Source organism: Grus americana, chromosome 2 (assembly GCF_028858705.1).
Source record: "Grus americana isolate bGruAme1 chromosome 2, bGruAme1.mat, whole genome shotgun sequence".
Classification (NCBI taxonomy): Eukaryota; Metazoa; Chordata; class Aves; order Gruiformes; family Gruidae; genus Grus; species Grus americana.
In genome coordinates, this window is record NC_072853.1 from 26,163,985 (window position 1) to 26,191,471 (window position 27,487).

General features: G+C 41.1%; 1 protein-coding gene across 4 annotated transcripts in view; it reads right to left on the reverse strand.

Moving 5' to 3' along the window:
• DPY19L4 (dpy-19 like 4) overlaps positions 1 to 24,991 on the reverse strand; it is a 36,802-nt gene extending 11,811 nt beyond the window's left edge. The window contains exons 1-16 of one of the 4 annotated variants that reach the window (XM_054816384.1): positions 24,559 to 24,989; positions 21,015 to 21,122; positions 19,906 to 20,030; positions 19,172 to 19,262; positions 17,281 to 17,402; positions 16,275 to 16,420; positions 14,315 to 14,438; positions 13,611 to 13,745; positions 12,196 to 12,327; positions 12,008 to 12,106; positions 10,720 to 10,793; positions 8,741 to 8,899; positions 6,944 to 7,063; positions 5,703 to 5,823; positions 3,118 to 3,174; positions 6 to 1,789 (exon numbers count right to left, since the gene is read on the reverse strand). In XM_054816384.1, coding sequence (XP_054672359.1) covers positions 1,667 to 1,789; positions 3,118 to 3,174; positions 5,703 to 5,823; positions 6,944 to 7,063; positions 8,741 to 8,899; positions 10,720 to 10,793; positions 12,008 to 12,106; positions 12,196 to 12,327; positions 13,611 to 13,745; positions 14,315 to 14,438; positions 16,275 to 16,420; positions 17,281 to 17,402; positions 19,172 to 19,262; positions 19,906 to 20,030; positions 21,015 to 21,122; positions 24,559 to 24,697 — 1,875 coding nt within the window. In that variant the 5' untranslated portion in view covers positions 24,698 to 24,989 and the 3' untranslated portion in view covers positions 6 to 1,666. Of the gene's footprint in view, positions 1 to 5; positions 1,790 to 3,117; positions 3,175 to 5,702; positions 5,824 to 6,943; positions 7,064 to 8,740; positions 8,900 to 10,719; positions 10,794 to 12,007; positions 12,107 to 12,195; positions 12,328 to 13,610; positions 13,746 to 14,314; positions 14,439 to 16,274; positions 16,421 to 17,280; positions 17,403 to 19,171; positions 19,263 to 19,905; positions 20,031 to 21,014; positions 21,123 to 24,558 lie in introns of those variants that run through there. The other 3 variants (XM_054816380.1, XM_054816381.1, XM_054816383.1) reach the window with 3 other exon arrangements.
• Positions 24,992 to 27,487: the final 2,496 nt, after the last annotated feature.

Consider the following 27,487-nt stretch of genomic DNA (forward strand, 5'->3'; position numbering starts at 1 on the left):
GGTTACTTACAGTTAAAAAAAATAATCTGTAGAGCATCTCATTATATTAAGGCCTTAAATAACACAACAGGAAAGGGTTTCAGCTGAGTTTTCCCTCTTGATTGGTATTTTTGTTTGAATATTGAATATTTTGCAAAACACACTGTTTATACTTACCTGACAGCAGGAGACCTTCTCCAAAATAAGTATGTTAAACACAAGTTGTCATCTCTATTTTATTAGAATACTTATAATTAAAAAAATGAAGGAAAAAACCCCAAAAAACCTATGTGGCAACAACATTCATCACCTTTAACTGGCCTAAAATGCATCAAAATCATAGTTCAGGTTTTCGTATGCAAAAGCGTATCAATAAGGGCACTGAACCAAGAAGCTGACAAATCTCTCATGCTAAACCCACTTGAGCAGAGGAGGTTGGACTGTTGTGACTCAATTTAAACGTGCTGTGCAAGTGGCAAAGGAGAGAAGAAATCTCCTGGAAGAGCATTATGTGGGTAATTTGCCCTGCACTTCACTCCAACTTTTACCTCAACCACTGCAGTGAAGAAAGTACACTATACTGTATGAAGTAGGATACCTCAGTTTATGCTCTTGAAAAACATTTTGGGAAAAGGAGGGATTCTGGGTAGTCAAACAGAATGCCAAGCCCTTGAGACTAGCCCAGATCGCAAGCCTGCAACACAGCTTCCCTATCCTGTCAGGTTTGGGGGGTGAAGGAACAACAGGTCCTGTATTAAGATGGGCAATTTTAGAATCACAGAATCATTTAGCTTGGAAAAGACCCTTAAGAGCATTGAGTTCAACCGTTAACCTGACACGGCCAAGTCCACCACTAAACCATGTCCCCAAGCACCACATCTACATGGCTTTTCAACACCTCCAGGGATCGTGACTCCACCACTTCCCTGGGCAGCCTCTTCCAGTGCTTGACAATCCTTTCAGTGAAGACGTTTTTTCTAATATCCAATCTAAACCTCCCCTGGTGCAACTTGAGGCAGTTTCCTCTTGTCCTATTGCTTGTTACTTGGGAGAAGAGACCAACACCCACCTCATTACAACCTCCTTTCAGGTAGCTGTAGAGAGCGATAAGGTCTCCCCTCAGCCTCCTCTTCTCCAGGCTAAACAACCCCAGTTCCCTCAGCTACTCTTCATAAGACTTGTGCTCTAGACCCTTCACCAGCTTCATTGCCCTTCTTTGGACACACTCCAGCACCTCAATGTCTTTTTTGTACTACAGGGCCCAAAACTGAACACAGCACTCAAGGCGCAACCTCACCAGTGCTGAGTACAGGGGCATGATCACTTCCCTACTCCAGCTGGCCACACCATTTCTGATACAAGCCAGGACACTGTTGGTCTTCTTGGCCACCTGGGCACACTGCTGGCTCATATCCATCCATTTTTAAAGTCCTAGAGACATTTTGAGCATTTATCTGAAGAAGGCATGACTAGAAGCTGGCCAGGCTTGAGGGGCTGGAGCACGCTCATGCTGTTGTAAATGCTAAGTGAAAGCTACTGGATGCCAGCTCTTTTTAAAAAGGACAAAGTTTACAGGATATGCCAGACTGAAGAGACAACTTACTTTGAGACAGCCATAGTGGACAGACAGCTGGAAATGGGAGCCTGCTTTTAACTGAGGAGTTTCCACCCCCATTACCTGGACAATTCAGCTGTCAAGCGATAGCAGTCTACAACCAGACATGTTAGGGTAGCACAAGAACAGCTGCCATATGTTCATATCAGGGCTGAATGCTGTGGCAGTGTTGTTACACATAAGCCTGAACTGTCCCTGGAACAGAAGATGACAGAAAGAGGAACCACTACTGCCACCCCAAGGAGAACCAACTTCACTTATCCATCAGAGCCCTTAGAAAAATCTAGTTAGATGAGGGACTGTGCCAGACTGAGTCAGAAAGCAGCCAAGCAGAAAGATGCTGAGCTGTACGCTCAGCCATTTATAGCTGTGGTAACAGATTAAGAGCTTCACAGCATTAGCACTACCCCGTTACTATTAATCAAAGTTTCCAAGCTCAGGGATGAGTTATGAACCTGGAGAGCAAACTGCTTCACCACTGCTTAAAAGCAAAATCTGGATTTGCAATGGATGAAGCCCTCTAGAGTCCAAACCTCCACACTGCTTTTATTAAAAAATAATCCGAAAAAGAATTATTTGGTCAACTAAACTAGTTTCCTCTACTGGAATAGATTTCATAACTCTTTTGAACAACTGTAGCTTTTTTTCAGGAGAATATCTATTGCTGAGGCAGAAATGTGTAGAGTCAGATTGCACTGCAATCAAAATTTCTATTATAAGATAGATGTTACAAAATCTGTTAAAATATTGTTGGTCAAGACTGGCTTTTATATTTGAATGCTTTTTTAAAAAATAATTATTTAAATTCTTATAAAACTATTCAAACTATTTTGAAGCTATGCCAGTATAGTAGAGGCTTATACTTCATGGGATATTTCCCATATTTTTTGCACTTATGGAAGTTTATAAAATAATTTCTGAATACTCTTCCCCTCAGTCTGTCTGTGACTTGCAATAAAGAACTAAGTATTTATTTTAAACATGGAAACATCTGTAGCTTTTCTTCCCTGTATTACTGTACATACATACCTCTACACTGTGCTCTGCACGAATGATTTAATGCCATTATAATGTGATGGGAGCTTTTCAAAGAGATTATTTGCTTATGGCCTCCCATAATTTTATTTCTATCTAACCTCACTCCCTCTCACTAAAACTAAAATTGGGGGAACACAGTTTTTAATATCCTGAGTTTTTATTTGGCAGTATTTAATTTGTTGAGTCAGTTTATATATCCAAAGCATAATAGCCAAATATAATAAGGTCTTCATTTAAATTTAAACACTTCTTAATTACAATAAGCAGTCATTAACAAATTAAATTATCAAATACCTCATACTGAGAAAAGGTAAACAGTTTTGCTTAAAAAACCCACCAAAACAAAACATATTTTCAGTGGATGACAGCTTTGTTTTCATCATACATATTTCATTTCACCAAGTATATTTTATTACATTTGCTCATCATTTTGACTCATATTGTGCCTACATACAAAACAAAAACCACAAAGGTGCTTTTCTTACCTCTTTCCACAAGCTGAATCCAATTATTGTGGGAACTGCCATACTCAGAATAAGAGCCTAGAGAATACATGTTAGAAGAAACGGATTATGGACCGTTCTCTGTTCTCCAGCCTTGGACTATCTGTTGATTCTGTTCATATAGTAGACTACATTTATGCCTGAAACCTTAGAGTGATGGTGAAACTGTGGCTTTCCACGAGGCGAAAAATCCTCAGCAAACAAGAATTTGCCTAACTTAGGCAAAGAAGAATGGAAGAACTTATTAGACCCACAATAACTTTACCATCAATGTTAGGGATGGTTAGTTACTACTCAAATAACAATGAGGCAATGTGCACATGATGTAGGGAACAGAAGAAAAGTAAACCTCACATACAAATGCAGTAAGATAATCTGAGAAAGGGAAAAAAGTATGAAACGAGCATTTCAAACCTCTGATCTTGTTGACGTTTTTGTTCAGATTAACAATATTGACATGCAAAACCCAGAAACCCATTCTTCAGTACACCGTCATTCTAGCTGATACAATTTTTGCTTTGTAAAAAGGAAAAAATAGCTTGCGTGACACCGGAAGCATTTGGTAAGGAATGCACACAAGGCATTCTCTTGATGATAAGCTATTAACACATCTACTGTGTTAACAGTAAAAATGCAGGTCTATAAAGCAGAAAGTATGAGGTGTATAAAGGAACGTTTACCTTGTACATGTTGTTACTCCTTTATTGGAAGAACACTGTCAATGTTTCAGATGTAACAGTGTATGGCATTTTCACAAGTGATGTAGTGAATCTCTGTTTAAGTATAAAATATTTATTCCTGTAAGCCTCTCAAAATTAATGTAAGTAATGTCCTACCTTTATTTTATTAATAAAACCAATGCACAAAGCTGCTAAAAATTGCACAAAGCAACTCTCAGCACATTAAGAATAAAGCTAGTGTTGGAAGTGGGGGAGTTGTCTGCACTGTAGCACAAGCTCATCTTCAATCACAAGGCTTCTCTATAATGGCCACACATGAACAAATCTTATGCAAAGTAATTGCGCTTACCACTTGTTATGAAGCAGCTTTACTTGCAGCAACTAAATACACCTAACTACCACATTTTAGCCTCATTTCCTAGTGAAACAAGGTTTATATCAATGCTTGCCTGCATGCCTGTACTTTTTCTCCTGTAGTCCTCCTAAAAAGTGCATGACCTTCTTGGCCAATCTCAACTAAATATGACAGAGAGCTTGAGGTCTCAAAGATTTTTTAAAAGAAATTAAACAGATGAGTGAACGAGACAGAGATGATGACAGTTCTGCTTCTATGAGGAAAGGCTGTAGTGTGAACACAACCTTATCACCAGGAACCAGAGCACATGTGAAAGTGTGATATTAAGAACGAAAGACAGAAAAAGCAGACTCTGTGAGATCCACTGCTCACCGAACTACATGTTCTTTTAATGGGTTCTTCTACAGGTCTTAGGTAATTATTTTTTGAAAAGTGATATGCTTGTGTGTTGGGTTTGCATGGCAAGGTTTTGGTAGCGGGGGGGGCTACAGGGGTGGCTTCTGTGAGAAGCTGCTAGAAGCTCCCCCTGTGTCTGATAGAGCCAATGCCAGCCGGCTCTAAGACGGGCCCGCCGCTGGCCAAGGCCAAGCCAATCGGCGCTTCTGTGATAACATATTTAAGAAGTAGAAAAACACTTAGAGGGAGAGCTTTTGCAGCCGGAGAGAGGAGTGAGAAGATGTAAGAAACTCTGCAGACACCAAGGTCAGTGCAGATGGAGGGGGAGGAGGAGCTCCAGGTGCCGGAGCAGAGATCCCCCTGCAGCCCGTGGTGAAGGCCATGGTGAAGCAGGCTGTCCCCCTGCAGCCCATGGAGGAAGGATGAGGGGGTGTAGAGATTCCACCTGCAGCCCGTGGAGGACCCCACGCCAGAGCAGGTGGAGGCACCTGAAGGAGGCTGCGGCCCGTGGGAAGCCCACGCTGGAGCAAGCTCCTGGCCGGACCGGTAGACCCGTGAAGAGGGGAGCCCACGCCAGGGCAGGTTTGCTGGCAGGACTTGTGACCCCGTGGGGGACCCCACGCTGGAGCAGTTTGCTCCTGAAGGTCTGCACCCCGTGAGAGGGACTCCATGCTGGAGCAGGGGAACGATGAGAGGAGTCCTCCCCCTGAGGATGAAGAAGCGGCAGAAACACCGTGAGATGAACTGACCGTAACCCCCATTCCCTGTCCCCCTGTGCCGCTGAGGGGGGGAAGGTTGAAGCCAGGAGTGAAGTTGAGCCCGGGAAGATGGGAGGGGTGGGGGGAAGTGTTTTAAGAGTTGATTTTATTTTCTCATTCCTCTACTCTGTTTTGCCTAGTAATAAATCAGATGAATTCCCTCTCTAAGTTTGGTCTGTTTTGCTCGTGAGAACAACTAGTGAGTGATCTCTCCCTGTCCTTATCTCGACCTACAAGCATTTCGTTATGCCTTTTCTCCCCTGTTTAGTGAATGAGGGGAGTGAGAGAGCAGCTCTGGTGGGCACCTGGCCCCAAGCCAGGCTCAACCCATCACAGCTTGCTACTGTAATTCCCAAGACACTGGCAATAGCAACTCACCAGCAATATTGGGTGCACAGCTTTCAGTCGAAGCCACTTGAAAAGTGTCATCCAAAGTTCAGGAGAGCACACACCAAATGCAGCAAGCATGCAAACATAAGGTGTCCATAGATATTTCATTCTGAAAAAAAAATTGCAATAACTTAGTTGGAACTCTGTGCATGCCTCTGCATTCAAGCTATTTATAAAAACATTCAGATTTTTTTCATATGTTAAACACAGTCTGGATGTTCAAGCAATCTGAGATAAATTTGATGGCACTGAAGGGTAAACCAAGGAAATCTCTAGCAGAAGAGCAGGCACCTGATTATCTGCTGCAAGATGTAGGAGCAAGATCCAAGGTCAAAGATGACAAAATCCTTCACAGAGTTCAGGGGAGGATGAAAGAAAAACAAAGAGACTAGTAAAGTCACTTGGCTGTTGCGGTTTTCCAGCCAAGCAAGGATAAAAAGCAGCTATTCAGCAAAGCTGTACAGACACTGTACTATAAGGGAGTTCCTGAAGAAAGGAAAGGAAAATATTTAATAAACAATTTACGATTTGCTGGTATTGTGTGCCTCTTAAGGATAGACTAGTCAAATTAAGACAACTACATTGTAACATAACAGTCTGCTTACTTTAAGAATTTGTCAATATTCAGATTTTAGGATGATGAGCGTAATACAAACACAAGTCTGCCACCTTCAAGCTGATTTAGCTGAGAGGCAAGATAAGAACAATAATATCTTCCAAACATTAACTTCTGTAGCTTTAAGGACTAACACAATGCCTTTGAAAATAGTTTTGTTATTGCTTTAACATGTCAAGCAAAGGTATATTTCATGCTAGCCTAGACACAAGAAGACAGGTAAATAATCTTCCACATCCCAATATTCCAGAACATACACTGTTCATCAAAACACAACACAAGATCTTGCTAGAATACAATATTAAAAGAATTACAGCACAGTTCTACACTTAAATACCATAAAGAAAGCGATTAAAATTTGCTTCAATTATTGTCTCGGATTTTGACTGCATTAAAGCTTGGAAAACACATTAAAGAGACCAAGCACAATTCACCATATACCTTGTATCCAATTCATAGTCAAAATTATCTTTGCTCTCTCGCCTACTAACTAGGACTACCATATGCCAAATACATTTCCGAAAAGGGGTGAATTTCAAAGGGGTGAATGGTGTATCATGTCCAGTTAGGAATTCTGTTGCTTTCAAAAGAGATACATCAAAATCAGACTTACCCTTCCAAACACATCGCTAGACAACCAAGTAAAATTGTGTGAATTACATGATAAACTATTTCTGGCCTCTCTCCAATTCGACCATCCTCAAGTTTAATTGTCTCTTTCAGTGGTTCACCACTGCAGTTGGAGAAAATGAGACATCACTTAATTCAGACATTATCTCAGGCAAAGGTGCCAATAAAAATACTTTTATGACTGTTAAGTCATCAGTACACTGAGATCATTCCGTATCATATTATACAATGCTGTTGTACTGCTTATTTGGTTTTTGTACTTCATCAATGCTCTATCAGTACCTGCTGTCTCTTGTTTTAGATTGTAACCTCTCTGGAGTGATGACTGTGAATTAATACAATGGGATCACTGCCTACGACCATAAATCCTATTTTAAGGTAATTCAGCAACAAGAGATAGTCTAATTTAAGAGTGTGCACAGTCCGCAAACATTTAGATGAAGCATGCTGTACATGCATTGTAACTAAGTTTCTTCATATCATTAGCTTGGTGAAGAATTATGGAATCTGTAGGATGATACTTGTGTATGGAATGTATATACCATTTCATACCATTTTATGCAAAGTAAGATAACAAAACTAGTTTTTAGTCACATTATTATAACACCTAGTAATATATTATAAATAAAAATAATAACCAAAATTTTACAACAAATGTTTTTCTACAAATGAGATAGCAAGGCACATAATAGATAACATTTTATTCTACTATGATGTGATTTCCGGTTACAATTTTATAATAAGCTTCCTCATGACAACTGGAAAAATATTTGAGATTATTAAATGATTCCGTATTACAAAAATAAAAATTAAGAGGAAGAAGATTTATTTTAAGTTTTTCTCTAAAAAGCTGTTGGACATACTGGAGTCACTGCTCATTACAAAGTAGTAAATTTCAACCACTAGCAAAAAATTGGAAGTTTGTTTCATTGTTTTGAATACACTGTCACATATCCAACATGACAAACATTTTCATTTATAGCTGTATAATCTTAATCTATCATAAGTCTCTGTCCTTGAAAAAAAAAATATTGATTTTTGCTGCAGACAAGTGAGAAGTTTTCCCTAATACCTGAGCAGTTACACCATTCATCTTCTTCCACGAAGAGATAATTTCCTAGCCATTGCATTTCCAAGACAAGTTACACTAGGATCTACAGTGTGCTATTCTTAGTCAGTAAACAGAGCGCTCCACTACCCCTCCTCTCAGGGGAACTGTGAATCACTGTGAAACTAAAAATAATTGAGTCAATTTTACTTCAGCTCTGTTCTGAGTAGCAAAGGCTGATGGACCTTATGACAGTAAACAAGAGTTTTAAAAAACAAAAAAAAACAGTAAAGCTTTAGAAATCTGAAATCCTCTCAACTCCACCCATCTCATCCTTCACAGTATATAAACCTGAAAAAAAAAAACCCAACCAAAAAAACCCAAACAGAGAAACAAATTCTGTAGCAACAATCAGATAACTTTGCTGTTAGAAGGGGAAACCAGACAAAACATCTTTCTCCCTTGCAATGGGAAGAGACATAAACATATCACAAAACATTAGCCAGAGCTCTGCAGGAATTGCACCCATGGGGAAAAAAACAATGACAACTCTCTGTCTTGACTAGAGGGATGCTCAGGAAGCTTGTCACTAAAGCACTTTCTTTAGCAGCCTCTGGTGGGCTTTTCCACTGGTGCTCACACTCTGCCAAGCTCAATGGTGCAACAAACATCATGACCATTCACCTAGACATCCAATAACTTCTTATTTTTCAGCATAAATAAGTTACTTACCAAATTCTCCTAAAAATGACCTGAGTTACAGAAAAAAGGCAGATAATTAATACTAAAATATAGAAAGGCAACAGTGATGACTGTGTTAGTCGCAAAAAAAAGTCTTGGGAGGGTGCCTGCAGAGATTCTTGACAAAGGAGCCAATTCATTGTAAAATTCCTAGTAAGGCAAAAACATCCCATTAAAACCAATAACAATAACCACAGATTAGAAAAAAAAAACCCAGCACACAACCAATCACAGTTTAACCTACACGTCATAGGAAACTATTTGAAATTCATCTTTGAAAAGTTATCTTTTTATCATTTGAAACCACTTTGCAAGTACTCTTTAGAGTAACTGTCAAAAGCTTATCTTCCAAAAAAGAATCTGTGATCTGAAGAGACCAGACTACAATTTATATCACAAAAACCCAACCTGCCATGTAACTCCATTACAGGGACCACAAAGTACTTCATTGTCACACTGGATTAAGATTTTAGAGATATTGATGCAAGTAGGTATGCTTGTCCTCATTCCAGACAGGGAGATGAAGAAGGGAAAGTGGTCATCTGAGATCACAAACAAGCTCGAGGCAGTGCCAAGAATAGAATCCTTAATGCTGAAATTCTAGTTCTGTAGCCGAACCCACTCGATCATTCTTCCCTCTCAATTAACGAGCAGAAAGACTACATACTCTGCCAAGAAGCATTTTCAGTGTGTATTCTCAACTGGAATTGGTGCAGCATGTGACGCCGTGAACGCAGTCTTGTTTTATTTTGTTTCACTTTCCTCCCTCTTTTCTTTTTCTTTTCCCCCCAAGGGAAGACTAGAGAACTGAACCACTTTCAATTAGACAGAATCAGTTTAAAGATTAACAGCTGGGCATGTCCAAACTGACCTTAAAAGACAGATCTTGAAGCTCTTGTGCTGCAAACCATAATTCCAACCTACGGTTACACAATTTTCTAAGCATACTTGCACCCAGTTTGTCTCAATCACTGCTTTCACTGCAGAGTTCAACAGCCTGGAAAGTAACATGTAGCAAGTCCCCAGGGGAAAAAAAATAAAATCCATAATACCTGGTAGCTGAATAAACTGAAATCCTGACCAGAAGGAGTCCTTTTCTTGCAAAACACTTAAGAACATGCATGTATGTGTGTTAAACAATGTATCTTAGTTGACGTCATTACATCTTGTCTTCCAAAAATTCCCCACAATTTGATTATGTGTGATGTCACTTTCCACTTCTTCCCTTGAAAGGCCGTGAAGCAGTTTTGTAAGAGAGATGCAGTTCCCAGGAGAGAGTCTCAATTCTTGCACAGAACTGCAAGCATTGGCTTGGGTCCAGGAAGCGTCTCAGTCCTTATCAATACTCCATTTGAAGTTTTCCAGAAAATCTGTAGCCATGATGTCTTCTTGTAGACCAACACTCAACTTTTACAGATGCAAAGTTTTTCTTAGAATCAGAACAATTTCCTCTGACTTTTAAGTTGTCCCTTGTCCTAATTTCTTCCAAGACATACAGCATTTTTTTGGGGGGTGTTATTCTTACAAAACTAAAAATAAAACCCCACACCCCAACCCTATTTTGAGATAGTATCGATAGTTCATGACTCTCTGAAGAGCCCTTTCTTTTCCAGGCTATAAAAAGTTAGTACCACCACCTTTATCCTATTATCTTTGCTTTCAAGTCTTGTTAGAAACACTAGACAGGGTACAGAAAGTTTTTGCTCTTCAACATCAAAAGAAAACTAAAATCTAAGACATGCTTTCATCCCAAGGCATGAAAAACATTGAGGTATCTCAGAAACCTCAAAATCCTAAGTAAATTCTGTATATGCGTCTTTTTTCACTTCAATCTTAAAACCAGGTGACAAATAGAAATTGTTCCCCTAACTCCTCTATAAAATTCTCGCAAGCCATTGAAATTTTCTATTTCTCAGAGCAGTTTCATAAATTCAGGTATCTTAGAAGCTGTAAAGAGTTTAAAAACTTACTTAGTTGTGTTTAAGCCAAGTTTTACTTCAATGAACTTCAGCAAATGCTCATTTTCTTTATGAGGAACAAACATCTGAAAATTAATTTAGCAGAGAAAAATCTCATCAAGTGCTGGACACAACTTTCATGTAGTCAATTCATTCAGATTACAAAATGGCAGGGAATAATCAACTATTCAAGATTTATTTAAAACTAATAAATTGGATTAAGCGTGCCAATTAAGGTACGAGTATAGTATTGTAAATCTTCACTTAAATTAATCTGTGTTTCGGGTTTCCTTGAGAATATCATTCCCTTAATTTCATTCATGTACCCCAACAGGAAGGCAAGTGAAAAGCTGTCAACAAGTTTTCAAAAGACTACCAAGCGGTATAAAAAGAATCATGAAAAATGGACGTAACTTACCCCCAAGCAAGCCAAAGAACATTGTGTTTGGCTCCACTAAACAATAGGACTGCATCCTAGCAAAAGTTACGAGCATTTGTAATCACATAAATTGTTTGAGCAGCCAAAAGTTCTGTGTACTGTCTACGTAATTTAACTCATATTTTTCAAGGTTAGGTTTTATTTTCCTGGAGATACAGCAAGGCTAGCCAATCTGAATGGCACAAGAAAACAATCAGTTCTGAGCATCCTCTCAAACTTTTTAGGGTTCACTAGGTTCATCATTTTTAAGTAAACACTGTTAATTAACACAACCAGAGTGAGTTTGAGACATAGAGGAAAAGCACAATAAATTATGTAAAAGGCTAGAGCCAGCAAGAGGGAGTTGCCGATCAAAATACAAAACCAGGCTAAAATCCCACTGTGTAATCTCAGCTCCTAGCTGACTCCTACACTAAGTGAAAGTCTCTGTTCCCATGTTCTAGTTGAAATGCAATTGAAAACTAACATCTACCCTGAGACTACTCATACCCATACCTGGCTACTAGGTCTTCTCTGTGCACAAGAATATTGTGTTAATATTCAGACCAGTTTGCAGAGGCCGTCCCAGTCATAACAAACCCCACATTTATGAAATAGCGAAGTGTGATTTAAAGAGTATTTCTACACGATGTTTTAACCTCAAGCCAAAAGACCAAAACTCCAACAAAAACCAGCTACTTGAGTTAAGACTTTTTATATAGATAGAAAATGACTCAATTTTTAGTACTTGAACTTGCTATGAATTAAGCTATGAACTCTCAGATCGATAAGATAAGCAACACTTCAAAAGATTTTTCCAAGATACATCTGCAACTTTCCATTTAGATTTTGACAAAATCACTTTTTACAGAGAAATCTTACCTTTAGTAAGAAGTTTAGTGTCACTGTTATTGTAAGTACCAAATAAATGTACATTATTTTCAGCAATCTTGACATAAATGTACCTTTTTTCATATTCATCTGCAAAAATATTTTAAGAATGCCATATCATTTGGAGTTCAGTTTAAATAATAAAAACTACACTTGGAGTTAGAGGAGAATCTAGTTACCTGAAGGCATTTAGAGAGCATTAAAGCTGCTACAAGACTCAGTAATGGTGACACTAGTAAGGCTGAATTTTCAAACTGCAAAAGGTACCCCAAGAAGAGAGAAAACAAGTAGATTTTGTATACTTCATGCACCTGTTGAAGAAATAAAATGAAACACAATAAAATAAAATTACAGTGGATATAAGTCTTGCTTTTTAGAGCAGTAGATAGCTTACTCCATCCCTATGTTAATCAGGGGATTAATGGATCTCTTATCCTCTGGCTCATGAATCTAGCAGGGTACTGTTTGGCTCTGAAAAGTATTTCACATTAAAATGATCCTGGTCAGCCTCAGTAACTAGTGCACAATTCCTTCACAAAAATTCTGTAAAAATGCCAAAAGTAGTAATATTTTACAAGGTCCCCCCATTCTGTAACACCTCACTGTGATGCAGCATGAAACAGTAACCACAGTGCAACTGCATGAAAATACACAATTTGTGTGAGAGAACTGACTACCGAAAACATGCACTTTCCTTGGCCTCACAATAACTTGTTCATTTAATCTATTGCAGGAATACACAGACCGTTACTGATACTTTCTGTTATTCACTAATTGATAAGCAGATCTTATAAACCCTGACACTTGATTCTTTAGACTTTTACCAAAACACCCATCTTCTCCCTTATATTTTAAGGACCTTGCTTTGCACTAAAACAGAACAAACATTTCCCACTGCTGAGGAACAGGAAAAAAAAACCCAAAACAACTGAAAGAAGAGGTGACGAATTAGTATGGCATGCAGTTTGCAATGAAGTTACATCTAATAAAACAAGAAAGCACATGTGTACGAAGTAGCACGTATACCATTGCAACAGGCAGAGTAAAAATGCCTTATTGTTGCAACATTTCTAAGAAACATTTTCCAGAATAAATTCAAATACTTTCTTGTACTGAAAAATTAACTGGCCTTCAGCATCTGCCTAGCCTATTTACTGGCTGAATCAGTACAGGGTGGGCCATACAGGGTGAAAGCGAGCCCTGTAACTGTACAGAGCCAACAGAGCAGTTTTTTGGTCAGCCCCACCCTACTGTGAATAGGGAAAGGGCAACAAGAGGCAGCTAGGGCAAAAAGGATGCATGACTGAGTATCAGTCATCACTCTTTCAGCTCTCCAAGGATGTTTCAGGTCTCAGAAGCTTCTGACCCTTTTGTCAGGAAAGCTGTCCCACACAGTAGTCCAAAACAGAGTGAGTTTAAAGCCATTTTATTCTTGTGATGGACATGACATGCACTTCAGCTGGACCCAGGCTGCAAGACACTCGAGTCATCACTCAGTCTGCACCCCTTGGAGCTCCTAAGCAGTAAGTATGGCAGGCACCTCTGAGGCTGTATTTAAGTCCTCAACTATCGGTAGGTTGAAGAGTTTTAATACCTTCTCCGTCTGTGCCAGGGCAAAGCTGTCTAGCAGAAAAAGGGAAACAGCCTGGACAAACAGGAGATAATGACTGTATTCCCACATCATCATGAAGGTGTATGTTGAAGCACTCACCAAAAGGTAACAAAACTTCTAGACAAAAAAAGAAGAAGAAAAAAAGTGCATTAATTTCATACCTATGCATCGCTGTCATTAAGCAACTGAGAGGTCATTAAAACAGAAACTATGGAAATTAATTATTATTTTAGGAAACAAGTAAAATACTGACTTCAGACATATTTAACATGTTCTCAAATGGAAGAGAGTAATTACTGAAACATTCAAAAACATTTAAAGCCAATCAGAAGAAACATCATTGACAGAGACACAGGGAAAGGAAGTTACCACCATCTTCTCCAAGCAACAGGAAGAGCAACAAAATAGTTAACATCGTGAGAAAAATTCTGCATCAGTTTCTTGTAAAAAGACAGCACACAGCTTATTACAACACTGTTCTCTCTGAACCCTCATGGGGGCATAACAGGGCAGGGCACGAGTCACTCAGCAAAAACTGCACATGCCCAGGTGAAATCCAAGTGGCTGTTTTGAAAAGAACAAAACATCTACTGTTTTCTGCCGAGAGGGGCAATAGTGACAGAGGTAACTACTCTAGAGCACAGTTCTACCAGCAACTCTTTATTAAGAAATTAATTTTGCTTTACCTCAGCAGAACAATTTAGGTTTTTTTTTAAATAGCCTGTGAGAGCTGCTACTTGACATGCAAAATATGGCAAAGCCCAATTTTCCCTTGATGGTATGGAGTAATCAATTCTTGTTGTATCTGTCCTAGAATAAAGTACAGACAAACAAAATTATTAAAAGATTTATGGAACAAAAATATCAAGGAAAGCCTTAATGTCACTTCCAGTTATCAACGTGGCCTTGCAAGCAAACTATTCCTGTATTAGGTGTAAAGTAACACTGACACAGTTTCGCTGCTGATACAAGTCACAAATTTAGTATCAGCATAGAAGGTCCAATCTTTACTCATTTATTCAGCAGGTCTCCTTACTAGGTGGCATTTATAGGACTGAAGGCAAAAAGCATCTGCCTCCAACCTTTTCTGACCCAGCACAACACTGTGTGAGCTGGACGCATCACGCAGTGCTTCTGCCAACCTGCACTGTGACAATGGAGCCTTCTTTGGCTACGAGCAGTTCTCAATGGTCTTATGTCCACGGACAGGGGACCACTACCATAACAGCAGCTTTTCACATTACGACGAAAATCAGCTCACAGCTGCGAGAAAAGACTCCTTTCAGTCCTCATACAATATGTTTTAAATAAGTGATTTAGGCGGTCAAGCACAACATACTTAGAATCCAAAGTAGTGCTCCCTCATAGCAGCAGCACCAGCAGATACTCTGTTTACAGGGAAAATTCTGCCCAGCAAAACAAGAGATTAAAGACAGATGGGAAGCATGGGCTGAAACAGCAGCAGGGTCTTCTCATGGAATGACTTGACAGTATCTGCACAATTAGAGCTGTACGAGAAAGTTTTAAAAAGTGCTAAAATGACTTAGAAGCACAAGTCACACTTTCAAATGTGATCAAAGGCATCGGTTTCAGAGGTATGTAGTCGTCTTTGTGTCTACTATGCTTTTAAAAAGGAGCCTCAAGCTCCTTTATCATTCAGATATTTGAAAGCGCCACCTTTCATTTTTACCTCTGAGGCCTCTTACAGAGGCATATTTGGAGTTTTTTTAACTACTGGACCTTTCAATTTGTTAACATTGTTCAATCTTCTTTGCTGTTGAAAAAAAAAATACAGGTTTATTCATCATTTCTCTTACTTTTCACTGTTCACACCTGCTTGATGAACAGTATTTTTAGCTACTAATCGCAGATTTGGTCATGATGACTTCACACTCCTAAAAGATGCTTCCCAACAGTTCAACTTTAAAGGTATATCTCTAATATTTTGCTCCTCCATAGCTCTTTTCTTTCAAGTGCTCTCAAGTTCACAGAAAGCCCCAGAGCTACATGGTGACAAACCAGGAATCTGAGCAGAAGTTCTCATTGCCCAAATGAGGCTCCCTATTACTGTGGTATTTCATAAAGGGAAGGGACATTTTATTGCAAGTGAAATATTTTTAAATAAAAAAATCTTGAGATCAGGATCATCTAAGAAGATTCCACTTTGCACAAAAACTCATTAGAAGAAGCAGATTTTTAAAAAAATATCAAAGATTCTTTACAAGAAAAATGCACTTGGTCATTTCCTTCTAAGCAACAGAACACCCATCACAATATTTACAGCTGGCCACAAAGCAATTCTGTTTTACAGCAACTTCAGAAGTTTGTTTTCATTCTTCACCAGCACAAAACCAAAACCTTCTGATGAATGTTTTTGCAAAATGGAATTGTGTGAGAATAGTCCTGTATTCACACACATACATAAAATCAGTTCAACTGGCAGCGTGAATGGTCTGGACAACAGAAGGCCTTTCCATTAATAAAGCATCATGAGAATCAGTGCATCTCTGGGAGATGTTTTGTTTTCAGCATAAGAGCTCGCTCTCACAATGAGAACACAAAGTTTAATAGAAAGTATTTCAATCCGCTCTAATATTTTAAAATGCCTTATTGACAAACTAGATTGTAGAAAGATGTTTTTCTTACCTGTTAATAATGAACCATGCTACAGTCAGCATTCCTGCCAGCCAAGTCCCACTCATAACCCAACTGGTTACAAACAATGCAGTCACATAAATTCCCTGCAGTCCAAAAACTATACCAATGTAGAAATACACTGGTTCAATAACTTCCTGAAATTACAAATAAAAACGAAGAGACATAGCGGCAACTGAGCTGAAGCTGGAAATGATTACTATTTACTATTTGCATACTGCTAACAGTGTGCTAGTGCTAGATGCTTTACAAACAGGTAAGAGACAGCCCCTATTCTAGAAAAGTATTGAGCATGCTTTTATTTTGGGCTCAGGGAGAACAAAGCAGTGTGAATCAAGAGCACACTTCAGGACTCAGCTTGCTAGTGCCATGATTTTTCTATTTACTTTAGCATGAAGATTGTATGTGTCAGATTTAATAAATCTATACTGCAGTGAGATATAAAGTTCATAGGAGTACTGGAATGAGTTATGTAGGGGAGAAACTTGGAGAAGTAAAGGTGTGGCAAAAATGGTTCCAAACACAGAGAAGCATATATAAAATAAATAATAACAAAAAAAGAATGAGAAATGAGAGGACACAAGTATGCAATGTAAGCATAACAAAGCCTGAGTAGAGCAGAAAGAGACAAAAGGTTTATCTACAAAAGTGCTTTTCCCATTTATCTATATGGGAATGCGTAGAGACAGGTACCACTACAACAGACTTCCATATTCCAAAGGAGCTAACTTTCCTGGTTTTAATGGATAGCACAGATACTCTCCACATTTCTAAGCTGTTTGTAGAAGTAAAGAATAACAGAAAAGTTTAGTGCATATAAACCCCCAAAATCCTATGCCAGAGACCAATCAGAAGTGAGGAGAACCTGGACCTGGTGAGAGGCTTAGCTCAATTTATTTGACAAAAAGTGCATGTATTTATTGTACACAGCATAGAAAGTGTCATACACATACACAACCATAACAAAACCACAGAAAGTAGGAGAAAATGCACATACTTCGCTACCAGATGCTTGATATAAAACACTGGCAATCAACTCTGGGTACAAAGTCATTTGCTGGACTGCATTTATCGTCTTCAGTGATATTGTCTTATTGTTGTGTGTCAACTCATAAACACCTATAGACAAAAACCATATATTATTCTTGGAATCACTTATTATTGCTGTTCTTAAAAGAGGTCAAAGTGTACTCAAAGGTAGGGAGATTTGATCATTAAAACTACTGACTGACTGACCACTCCTAATTTTAAAGCAATGAGAAATTTCTGTGCCAGATGCCATTCCACTCTACTAATTTAGCAACAAAGTTATTCTCATTTTTTGATCTAGTCTTTAAATAGAAGGCCCCAAACTAACCAGCTGAAGCATAGTCTTTTCAGAAACATACTGATGCAGCCCTGAAACCAGCTACCTACAGATCACCTTCACAGGAGGTTCTTAAGAACTGAGACAAAGACGTAACAGGGATGAGCAGGATGTATTAAACCTGTCTCCATGAAGAGGTCAGATATGATGGGCTCATCACTCTTTTCACCCTTGCATTTCTGAGACTTCTAAGAATCACTCACTTAACACAATACACCTTTATATGGGATTGAGATAAAATTGAAGCTGGCATACTTGAAGGATACATTATTCTGAGACATAATTAAAGAAAAGACTTGTCGTTCCTTAGGACAATAGAGGGAAGAGGAAAAATAATCCAAATTGGGGGGGGGGGGGGGGGGAAAAAAAGCCCCAACAATAATGCATCAGCCAAATAAGATAACTGTTTCCAGCTCTGAGCATATCTTGGTGTGTGGTCTGCAGCTGGTTCTCTGCAGACCAAACCAGGTCTTGCAGGACTTATAACTGGGTTCAGCACAGCTATGATACACTTTTGAAAACTGGGTGCCCCCATAATACCTAGTAGACACAATGAGTCTGCCTGTTTGCAGAGGCAGCATGCCTGAATGAGGCAGTCCATTTATGCACAGCACGGGTAATCTCCCCAGAGATAGTGAGGAACTGACTGTACCAAAGACTTATTATATATGGCTGATGTGCTACACATCAGCTGGGAAACTGTTTAACCAATAAAACTACACCTAGAAAGCTTAACTGGCTTCGGACGAGGTTTCATGAGAGGACTGAACAAATTCAGTGGCTGACTGCTGCAAGATAGGGCTGTTTGATCCCTCTTCTCTCCTGGAGTTCTCACGTTTTCCCCATGCTAGCCCAGGTGCCCTTCTGAATTCACTAAACTGTCATGGAAGTGTTCCATCTCCTTTTCATTGCTTTAGTTTTCTGCTGGTTTAGGGACCTAGGCCAGTGAGGTGCAGAGCCTGTGCAGGATAAAGAGCAGGAGCGCAAAGGGAGGAGAGACCATTGCCACCCATTTTGTTCTCATTCCTGTTTGTTTCTGCCCCCATCACTCAGTGCTCGTCAACATCTATTCATCATAACTGACAGGAGTAGAAACCTCTGGCAGGGACAGGATTGAGCAGATCAACTCTTGACAGAAACTGTTCCATCTTCTGTCAGAGGATGGAAACCAGTTATTTCCATCCCCCATTCCCAAATTAAACATCAGTTATGCTTACATGGCAGAAAATCCACTATGTAACATTGGCAAACCCAACCATAACTTCCATATGGGGTAATATGAGAGTAATATTCATCCTATTCCAGAGTACTGATTAAAGGCAATCTGCTGGAATACAGGATAGTTAAATATTGGCTTCTAAAAGGCACTGAAAAGTTGGGACAGCACACAGTTTTTAATTAATCTGACTGATATACCTATATAAGAGTACAAAAACCAGGCTCGCCGGTCTGCAGGAGTTTTTTTACTGTCTCCAAAAGGAACAGGACTTCTCAAGGTTAATAAAACAAACGGGTCTTGTACCTCTTTCAAAGGAAGGAGCCTTTAGCAGTTCTTTATAGAATGAGTAATAAATGGCGCTGTCACCCTGAAATGTAATTTCTCGTTCAAGTTCCTAGGAAAAAAAAATAATATTCACCTCCTGCAATCTCTTCCCGTAGAAGACTATATATTTCAGATAGACTGGTTTTGTAATACAGCACATGGTTATGACTCCATGGTACATCTTCAAAGTATTCCACAAACATTAATCTTCATAGCACCTCTGTCAGGTACATAAAGCTCTCTATAACTTAGCAAACATGCTTGGACTCAGAGCGACTCAAATCCCCATCATAAGTCAGCACAAGATCCACAGGATCTTTTCATATTCACAAACCTGAATTTCATTCAACTTTCCGTACTTCACTTAACAATACAGTACTTAAAAATCGCAACCCATACATTCCTGTTGTTTAGCTTATACAATCCCAATATGCATCAGGTTTTTTCTCCAAATTTTAGAAAGGTATTTAAATGATAAAGGATGGCATGGAAAAACATACAAAAGCATGACAAGACAAGACTACTGTTAGTAGGAGAAATACTTAAAAAAAAAAGAAAGAAAACAAAAAAAAGGAGACTATATAAAAGAAAAAGAGGCCTGAGTAGAATGACATGGGATTCTGCAAGCAAGTAGTTCCAACCTGACATGGATCAGCTTTGATTTCAAGGACACAATTTGGCTTTTGTTTCAGTAGTTTAACTTTTTTCTTTACCTGCCTGCTGGAAAACCAGAATTTCCGTTCATGGTATGTTGAGAGGTACACAGCATACATCATTCCACTAGTGACTGCCGCAAGACAGCCAAAGAAAAGTTTTGCAAAACGCTGGATTAACATATCTGAAAAGGGACAGTGAAAAAGCTAAAATAGTCCAGAGGACTTAGAAACAAACAGTCTGCCCTAAATAAGACTCATTTCTGAACAGCAAGTAAACTTACTGGCATCAGAACTATCACACCATTGTCAGCACGGATACATCGAGAACTGGTTTGTTATTCCTGTCCTGCAGAGTTTTCTTTCCCAGCTGTTACCATTGCTTCATAGGACTCTCAGATAAAATACACACTACACTGAAAATTTATCTCCATTCTAGTAAGCTTCATTTTCAAATTAATTCCAAGAAGGAAAAGTGTCTTCCAGATAAGCAGAGTGAACTGGATTTTACCCAAAACACCACAAACTTCTTAAAGACATTAACAGAAAGAGGTGGCAATACCACATCTAACATCAATACCGAGACATTCTGTTCCCTGTTCTGTTTTCAAATATAAGAGGAAGGAACTAATCTGAATTTTACCAAACTCATTCAATGGGCATCTACTTCACCTGTCGCTCCAAGTCAGTATGCAGGTTTAACATAAAAGTTTTTGGTAGCTTGGTGAGCACTTGCCTAAACTTACACCCGGTTTTAGTTCTGTTTCTTGAAAAGCTGTAAGGACTTTTTGTCTGTTCTTGTTTCAGTACCATTACTTCATGCCTTTCAGCTTCTCAACCGAAAGACCATTCCAGACGTAATTAAAATATTTATTTGTACTCAAGTAGTAATAAAAGTAAGATTCTTAACCCCTCTACCTCTCCGCCTTCCTCTCCCATCCAACCTGAAACAATCCAGGACTACCATTTTACATACATAAAATAAATATAACACATAAAATGTCATTATCAAAGAATTCTAATGTGCATGCCTGAGTTTTTTTTGAAACATTCAAAAACCTAATTCAAAATAAGTCTGTTATAAATTACTGTGCTACAAATATCTTCCCATAAAATGTAAAAGAATAATGAAAAAAAATCAGAAGTTGGCTAAAAATTCTGTAGCTTACATTTTGGCGATCTTCCCAGCTTTGAGTTTTCTTTGTTTCTCTCCTCTGGAGCCATTTTGTCAGATTCTGTGCAGTTTTGCTTCTTTCTCTGTCGCAGGTCTGCTGCCCCTGAAGACATTTTTTTTAAGTTATTGCAACACAATACCTAAAATCGCACTCTGAGAAATCCACAGCAGCACATAACAGCCAGTTATTGCTACTGATTCAACCCCACAGCAGATATATTTGACAAAAAGACTCAATTAAAGTAAGTCATATGCATAACTAAAATAACAATATAACAATACAGAAATCAATTCCTATCTTATTCTTTAGAAAATCCAACAGTTTTCTCCTGAGGCCATACTCTGGGATTACCCAGAACCCAAACTGGAAGCTAACAGATTTATTCCATAGTGAACATATTATATAAATGAAGGAAAGTGGTAGTTTGTATGTTGATACAGACACTGGGAGATATTGGTGCCAATTTAATTCTACTCTTATCCTGGTTTTATGCTGATATAGTACAGTAGTATACTAGGTGTGTTACTGTAATATAAAAATTGGGCTAATCCATTATTTTTAATTAAGCTGCCTGTTATGCATATGGTGAAAGCTTTTATAAAGTAAATATAATATCACTTTTTTCTTCCTGCCAGATCTACTGGAACTAAGTAGATTTATGAATTCTTAGTCTAACATATAATTAAAAAGCCCAGTCCGCTAAGCCACGTAGATAACTTCAGGGCTTCTTCGGTTTCTGTTTTTTCTCAACTAACAATGGCAGTTCTAAGCCCTGGTCCATTTATTTTACAGTCGGAAAAGCAATCAGATTAATTAACCAGAGTGCAAGTCTCCATACAAAAACTCATCGCAAAAAGTCTGTTATAATTACTACATTAAAGATGACATCCCACAACATTTATGTGATTTAGAAGTGTGATGAAAAGGTTTAACCGTAACTGACACTCCCAGAATTTTTAGCTCTCCAGTTTGACCTACTGTCCAACAACTGCTTGAAATTTTGTAGCCACTGATTTACTCTGGACTTAAAACAGCTCTTTCATAAAGCCATTCAGCTTCAAACTTGATGTGTCAATCTTCACATCCCATAAAGTTTTTAATTACTCTGATTCTATATTACTTCAAGTCTAAATCAGATTACTTTTAACTCCCAACTATTAGATTTAAAAGTTAGAAACTAGAGATAGTAATATAAATAAACTGTTAAAGTGGTGTCTGCCTGTATCAGGACACCTATATTTGTGTTTTAACAGGATTTTCAAAGCGATTTATAAATTATTCTGAGCAAACCAAGATCTCAATGATAACATTTTTCATGGAATGAACAGAAAATGTCTACCTTCTTAAACAAGACAAGAATTGGAAAGATATTAAACAAAACAAGGTTTAGGCTGTTCAGTATCACATTTATCATTCTGTCAGTCCAAAATGAAATATACACCAGTATCACTTCATGCCATGTATGAAGTTAATCAGCAGCACAAACACTGAGTGCACTGTAATTAAAAATCACTTGTACCACACAAAATAAAATGGAGGGGAAAAAACCCTAGATCACTAGAATGGGCAGATATGTGCTTGGAAAGCCTGCCCTTATCATTCTAGTTATGACCAAAGCAATGGCAGTGAGAACACTGGAGGAAAAGTAATTTCTTTTGCTTTTCTGCAGATAAGTGAGCCATATAGTGTAACGCACTTAGAAAGTCTCAAGTTAGCAGCAGTAATAGAAAACTCCCGAAGAAAGAACAACTTAAAATTCTAATTCTGAAACAGCTACATCTCAGTCAGCAAATGATCTTCACCTCAGTTTTGAAAACTGCTCAACATATTCCCCTTCTAAAAGCAGTAACAAAGATCCAAGTACGCTACTTCTGTTCCATTTGGAGTTGCCTCAAACAAGAAAAATGTTTCCACTTCTATGAATCCTTTAAATGGGGTGAAATGAAAGTCAGACAAGGTGACAACTAAAAGTAATCTAGGATTTTGAACTGATGACACAGCCTCTAGTACCTTTCTATACAGCATGCAATTTTTCATCTGAGATTGCTTTCTAGTTCCCTGTAAGTTCGCAGTACATTTTTTTTTAACTCTTGTTCAGACAACATGCATTCCACTTATTTTTGTGTATCTGTTGCAGAAAAGCATAACTCATTGCTCCTGTGTGCCACTATATTAATCCATTTTTCGCCTGCAAATTGAGCAGTGTCTGCAATTCTTGTCCTCTCACCTAAAGAAGGATAAGATACAGCTGGGAAACGTTCAGAGAAGGGCCACAAGGATGATCAAAAGTGTGCAATGGCTCCCATACCAGGAACAAGGAACCAAGTTGAGGATGCCTCAGTCTGGAAAGGAGGATGACCAACAAAAACATGCCAGAGGTCTACAAGCTAGTGAAGTGCACAAACAGGATGAATAGAAAGCAGTGATTCACCTTCTTTTCTAATACTGGAACAAGAAGTTATCAAACCCAGTGAGTCAGGCTAAAAGGAACCAATTCATTGCACATCACCTTCGTGTAGACCACTCCTACCCAAAGAATGCTCTGTGAATGAAGAGTTTACACAGATTCAAGAGAAGATGGACATATTTATGGAGGACAAACAACCAAAGACTACTAAATACACAGAAATCATGTCCAGCTCATAAACTGAGCTGACAACAGTTGGGAGGCTGGAATATGGCACGGGACAGTATCGCATGTGCTTGTTTTGCTCTTGCATTTCTCTGGGTGCCTACTTACAGTCATGTTTCTGCTGATTTCCCCAAGAAAACTAAATGCCATCTCCTAATGCCCACAAAGGAGGTTAGCACAAGAGACTTGGTGAAAAATCGTGTGGGGGGCTAGAAGTGAAACAAGAGAGGAGAGAGACTAAAACATAGAAACAGGGAAACGAAAGGGATGCCAAAGAAAAAAGCACACTCACGGAGGCATCCACGGAGCTGATGGATGCTGCCCCGGGGTGCTCTGCACAGAGGCAATGCCAGGCGAGGAAAGAGAAACAGACCCCAAGTTTCTGGGCTTCCAGCTACCCAGCTTCCTCCCGCTTGGTGCTGCAAACGATGGGCTGCCCTGGGCGGGGAAGAGGAGGCCTCGTCAGCGGGGCCCGAGGGGTCCGCCGAGGAGGGATCGGCCTGGCCTGAGCCGGCACTGTCACCAGCTGCTGCAGCGGTGGGATCAGCACTACCGGGGGAGGCCAACCCCGTGTCCTGCGGGCCAGTGTTCTACCTTCGTACGTGCGTTACTTTACCGGCGCGTACCTCACACAAACCGCGAGCCCCAGCTGCGGCCACGCTGCCGACCTGCGCCAGGAGAAGCGGCCCCGGCCCCGGCCCAGCACGGCAGGGCAGGCGCCGGCCGGGGCCACACCGACCGACCTCCCCGCCCCCTAGCTCCGCGGCCTGAGGCGGCGGCGGCCCCGCCGAAACGGCCGTTGGGCGCGCGCCCCCTCACACGGTACCACCGGGCACGGGACGGGGCGGCCCCGGCGACAGCGGCGGAACGGGATAAGGGTGACGCACGCGCCGCCGCCCCCCTCACCTTCCTCCATCGCCAGCCTGCGGCCGCCGCCCGCCACCGGGGCCCTCCGCCGTTCTCTCCGGGGCGATGCCGCCCCGCCCGCGCTCCTGCCGCCGTCGCCCGCTTCTCGTCGGCCCCGGGGGCGGGAGCGCTCTCGCATAACACGGCGAGCGGAGCGCAGCGGCCCCTCTCTTCCTGCCGCCCCGCTGTTGCTCCCGCCGTCGGGCGCCTTCTCCGGCGGAACTGTGGTGGCAGAGCTGGGGGGGGGGGGGGAGGCCGGAGCGCAGCCGCGGCATACCGCGGCGTACCGAGGCGCAGGCGGCCGCCTGGCCTGCGCTTCCGGCGGGAGGGAGCGGGGCTCCCGCTGCAGGCGCACCGGCCCGCTCGGGAAGCGGGAAGCTCCGGCCTCCTGTCAGGCCACCCCGCCTCGCAGCCCCCAAACTAACATCACACGGGCAGTGAAGAGCAGTTCCCTGCTGCTCCCACCCGCCAGCCCAGCTCCAGAGGGACCGTGCCCCTTCAGAAGGGCCTGCCCAGGCCGCGAGGCCCGAGTCAGAGCGTGTGCGGTGGGTGCCGCTGGCTCGGCACCCCGCCTGCCCTCCGAGAAGAGCCTCCCTCCCCAGGCGGGGAGATCTCCCTCCTGGCCACCTTCTCAGGCTGTAGCATCGCAGCTTTGCCCTCCGTGCAGATTTTTAGGTGTCAAATTCAGCAGTACAGCATTATCTGGAGAGCCTGGGATTGATGTTTATGCACAAAACTCTGGGCTACCTGCAAGGGCCTGGTGAGAGAAGTGGTTGGTTGAGCCTCAATGTGCACCTGTTCTGGGTTTCTTTTTGCATCATGATGAACTACCAGAGCACAGTACCAGCACCCCATTGTCGCAGAGGCTGTAGAAATGCAGGATAAAAGTTGCCCCCACCCACAATGGAGTTACAGTCTCCTTTTAGGGAAAAAGAGCTGTATTTGTAAAGGGAGGCCAGTGAAAAAGTATAAGGAAGAGATGAAGCATCCTTAAGCAGAGGAAGAGGTGGGCATCTTGGCATACCAGCCACCTAATGATGATGGTGGTTATTGTCAGCACCCTGGCAAAAGAAGGATTTGGAGGGATGGCGTAATTTTGTGAATGTGAACTGGGCATGCCTTCAGAGCATAAAGGATAGCATGGAAAAGTGTTTTCTGTAACTTAAGAGATGGGGAAGCCAGTGTGTTCACTGATGGATGTGATTAGAGATAGTAGCTAGGTTAGGACGGGACTGGTGATGAAGGATCTTTAAAGTGAAGTTATGTACTTTATGCTTGAAATGACAACAGATAGAGGTCCAAGGAAGAGACAAAGAATGGGATGATATATCTACAACGACACTCATCTCCTGCATTGTTTATTGCAGGAGCCCTTACGGTCTCCCCCAGTCAAAACTTTGTCATTTTCGGGAGTCTGTGAAGCACAGTGTTTGGTTGCACCTGTCCACAAGTAGTGATGCTGCAAGAAAGAGCAGATTTCACCCCAAAGAAGTAGCAGCTTGGATTTTTGGTAATGAAAGTCCTGAGTTCTGACCATGACAATAAGCTGAGCTGATTATGTACATGGAGCTGGGTTTGTTGCAATATGACAATCCCCTGATCTTGCAGCTATGACAATATAAGCTACTTCTATGCTGTATTTGGGATGCCAGGCCAGGGCAGGACTCAGGAGGTCCCACTAAGAAGGAGTCTTGCTGATACTAATTGCATTTGCCACTGCAGAGACCCAAATGCTTGATTCTTGGGTTGGGATTGTCAAGGACAGAAGTTCTCACCCTGCTGTGCCCCAAATCCACTTGCAGATCTCTGTGATGGGCTGAGAGCTCAGGGCTGAGTGGGCCGCTTGGACCACAGAAGGAATTTGTGTTTTGGTGGTTGGCCACAGCCCTGGGGAGGGCTGGGGTGGACCTACAAGCCTTGCCCAAACCTGCTGTGCAAAGAGAAGATCGAGACAGCTGGTGCAGGACCCAGCCCAGGGGGAAGGGTGCTCCCAAGCAGCACATCTTCCAAGGCGCACCACGTTGTCTCCTTCCCAGTGTCTTGCTACAGCTCTAGGGGATGGACTGAGCACAGGCATGGTCTTGGGTTGGCAGGCAGCCACTCAACAGACCACAGCTGTACTACAGGCTAGCCTTTCGTGTGGGATTTACCTCCAGTCATCATCATGGTCACGGTGAGTTGTTCAATAGGTGGTGTATATGGCCCTGTCTAGAGTTTATAGGACTGTTGACTTAGCAGATACATTCTAGCAAAAGCTGGAGAGCTGGGGCAAGATCTGGTGCTTACCTAAATCAGTTTAGATTTTTCTCCGTCTTAATTCAGACTTGTGGTATCAAAGGTTGGGGATCTCTAATGTGTCTAGAGATGCACCGAGGTTCACTACCAGGGTGCACACATCGTTCCCCATGTAAGTGCTCTGGACTAAATTCTGCTGCCCTTTGAGGGAGTCTTGCCTTGAACATGAACTGTTGGTTCAGAATTGTAATCTCTGGGAGCAGGATGGTATCAACCAAATATTGAAAGATTGCTGAAGACACCCGGACATTTGCTAACTAATGGTTTAGAAATAACCAGAGTGAAATAAAGAGAGGTTGCCAGGATCTGTGCTGTCTGCATCTCATCATGTTTATGTGTCTGGAGGCAGTTCCCCAGGCACAGTCTGCCAAGGGCCGTGCTGCCCGGGCTCGATTTTGGGTTGGGAGGCTGTGACCCCAGCAGCTGGCCCTATCCACTGCAGGAGTATATCGCTGAGCAGAGCAGCTGGGCTTATTTAAACCTCTTGGAAGCAAACTGTTGGAGGAGCTGTCGAAGAGGTTTGTGGGAATCGCCCCTTGGGGACTGCGTCTTTGCAGTGCAGTTGGGCCAGTGGCCGATCAACTGCTGGAAACTGATTTGGTTACTTGTCTAGCAGCTGCAAGGAAAAAACTAA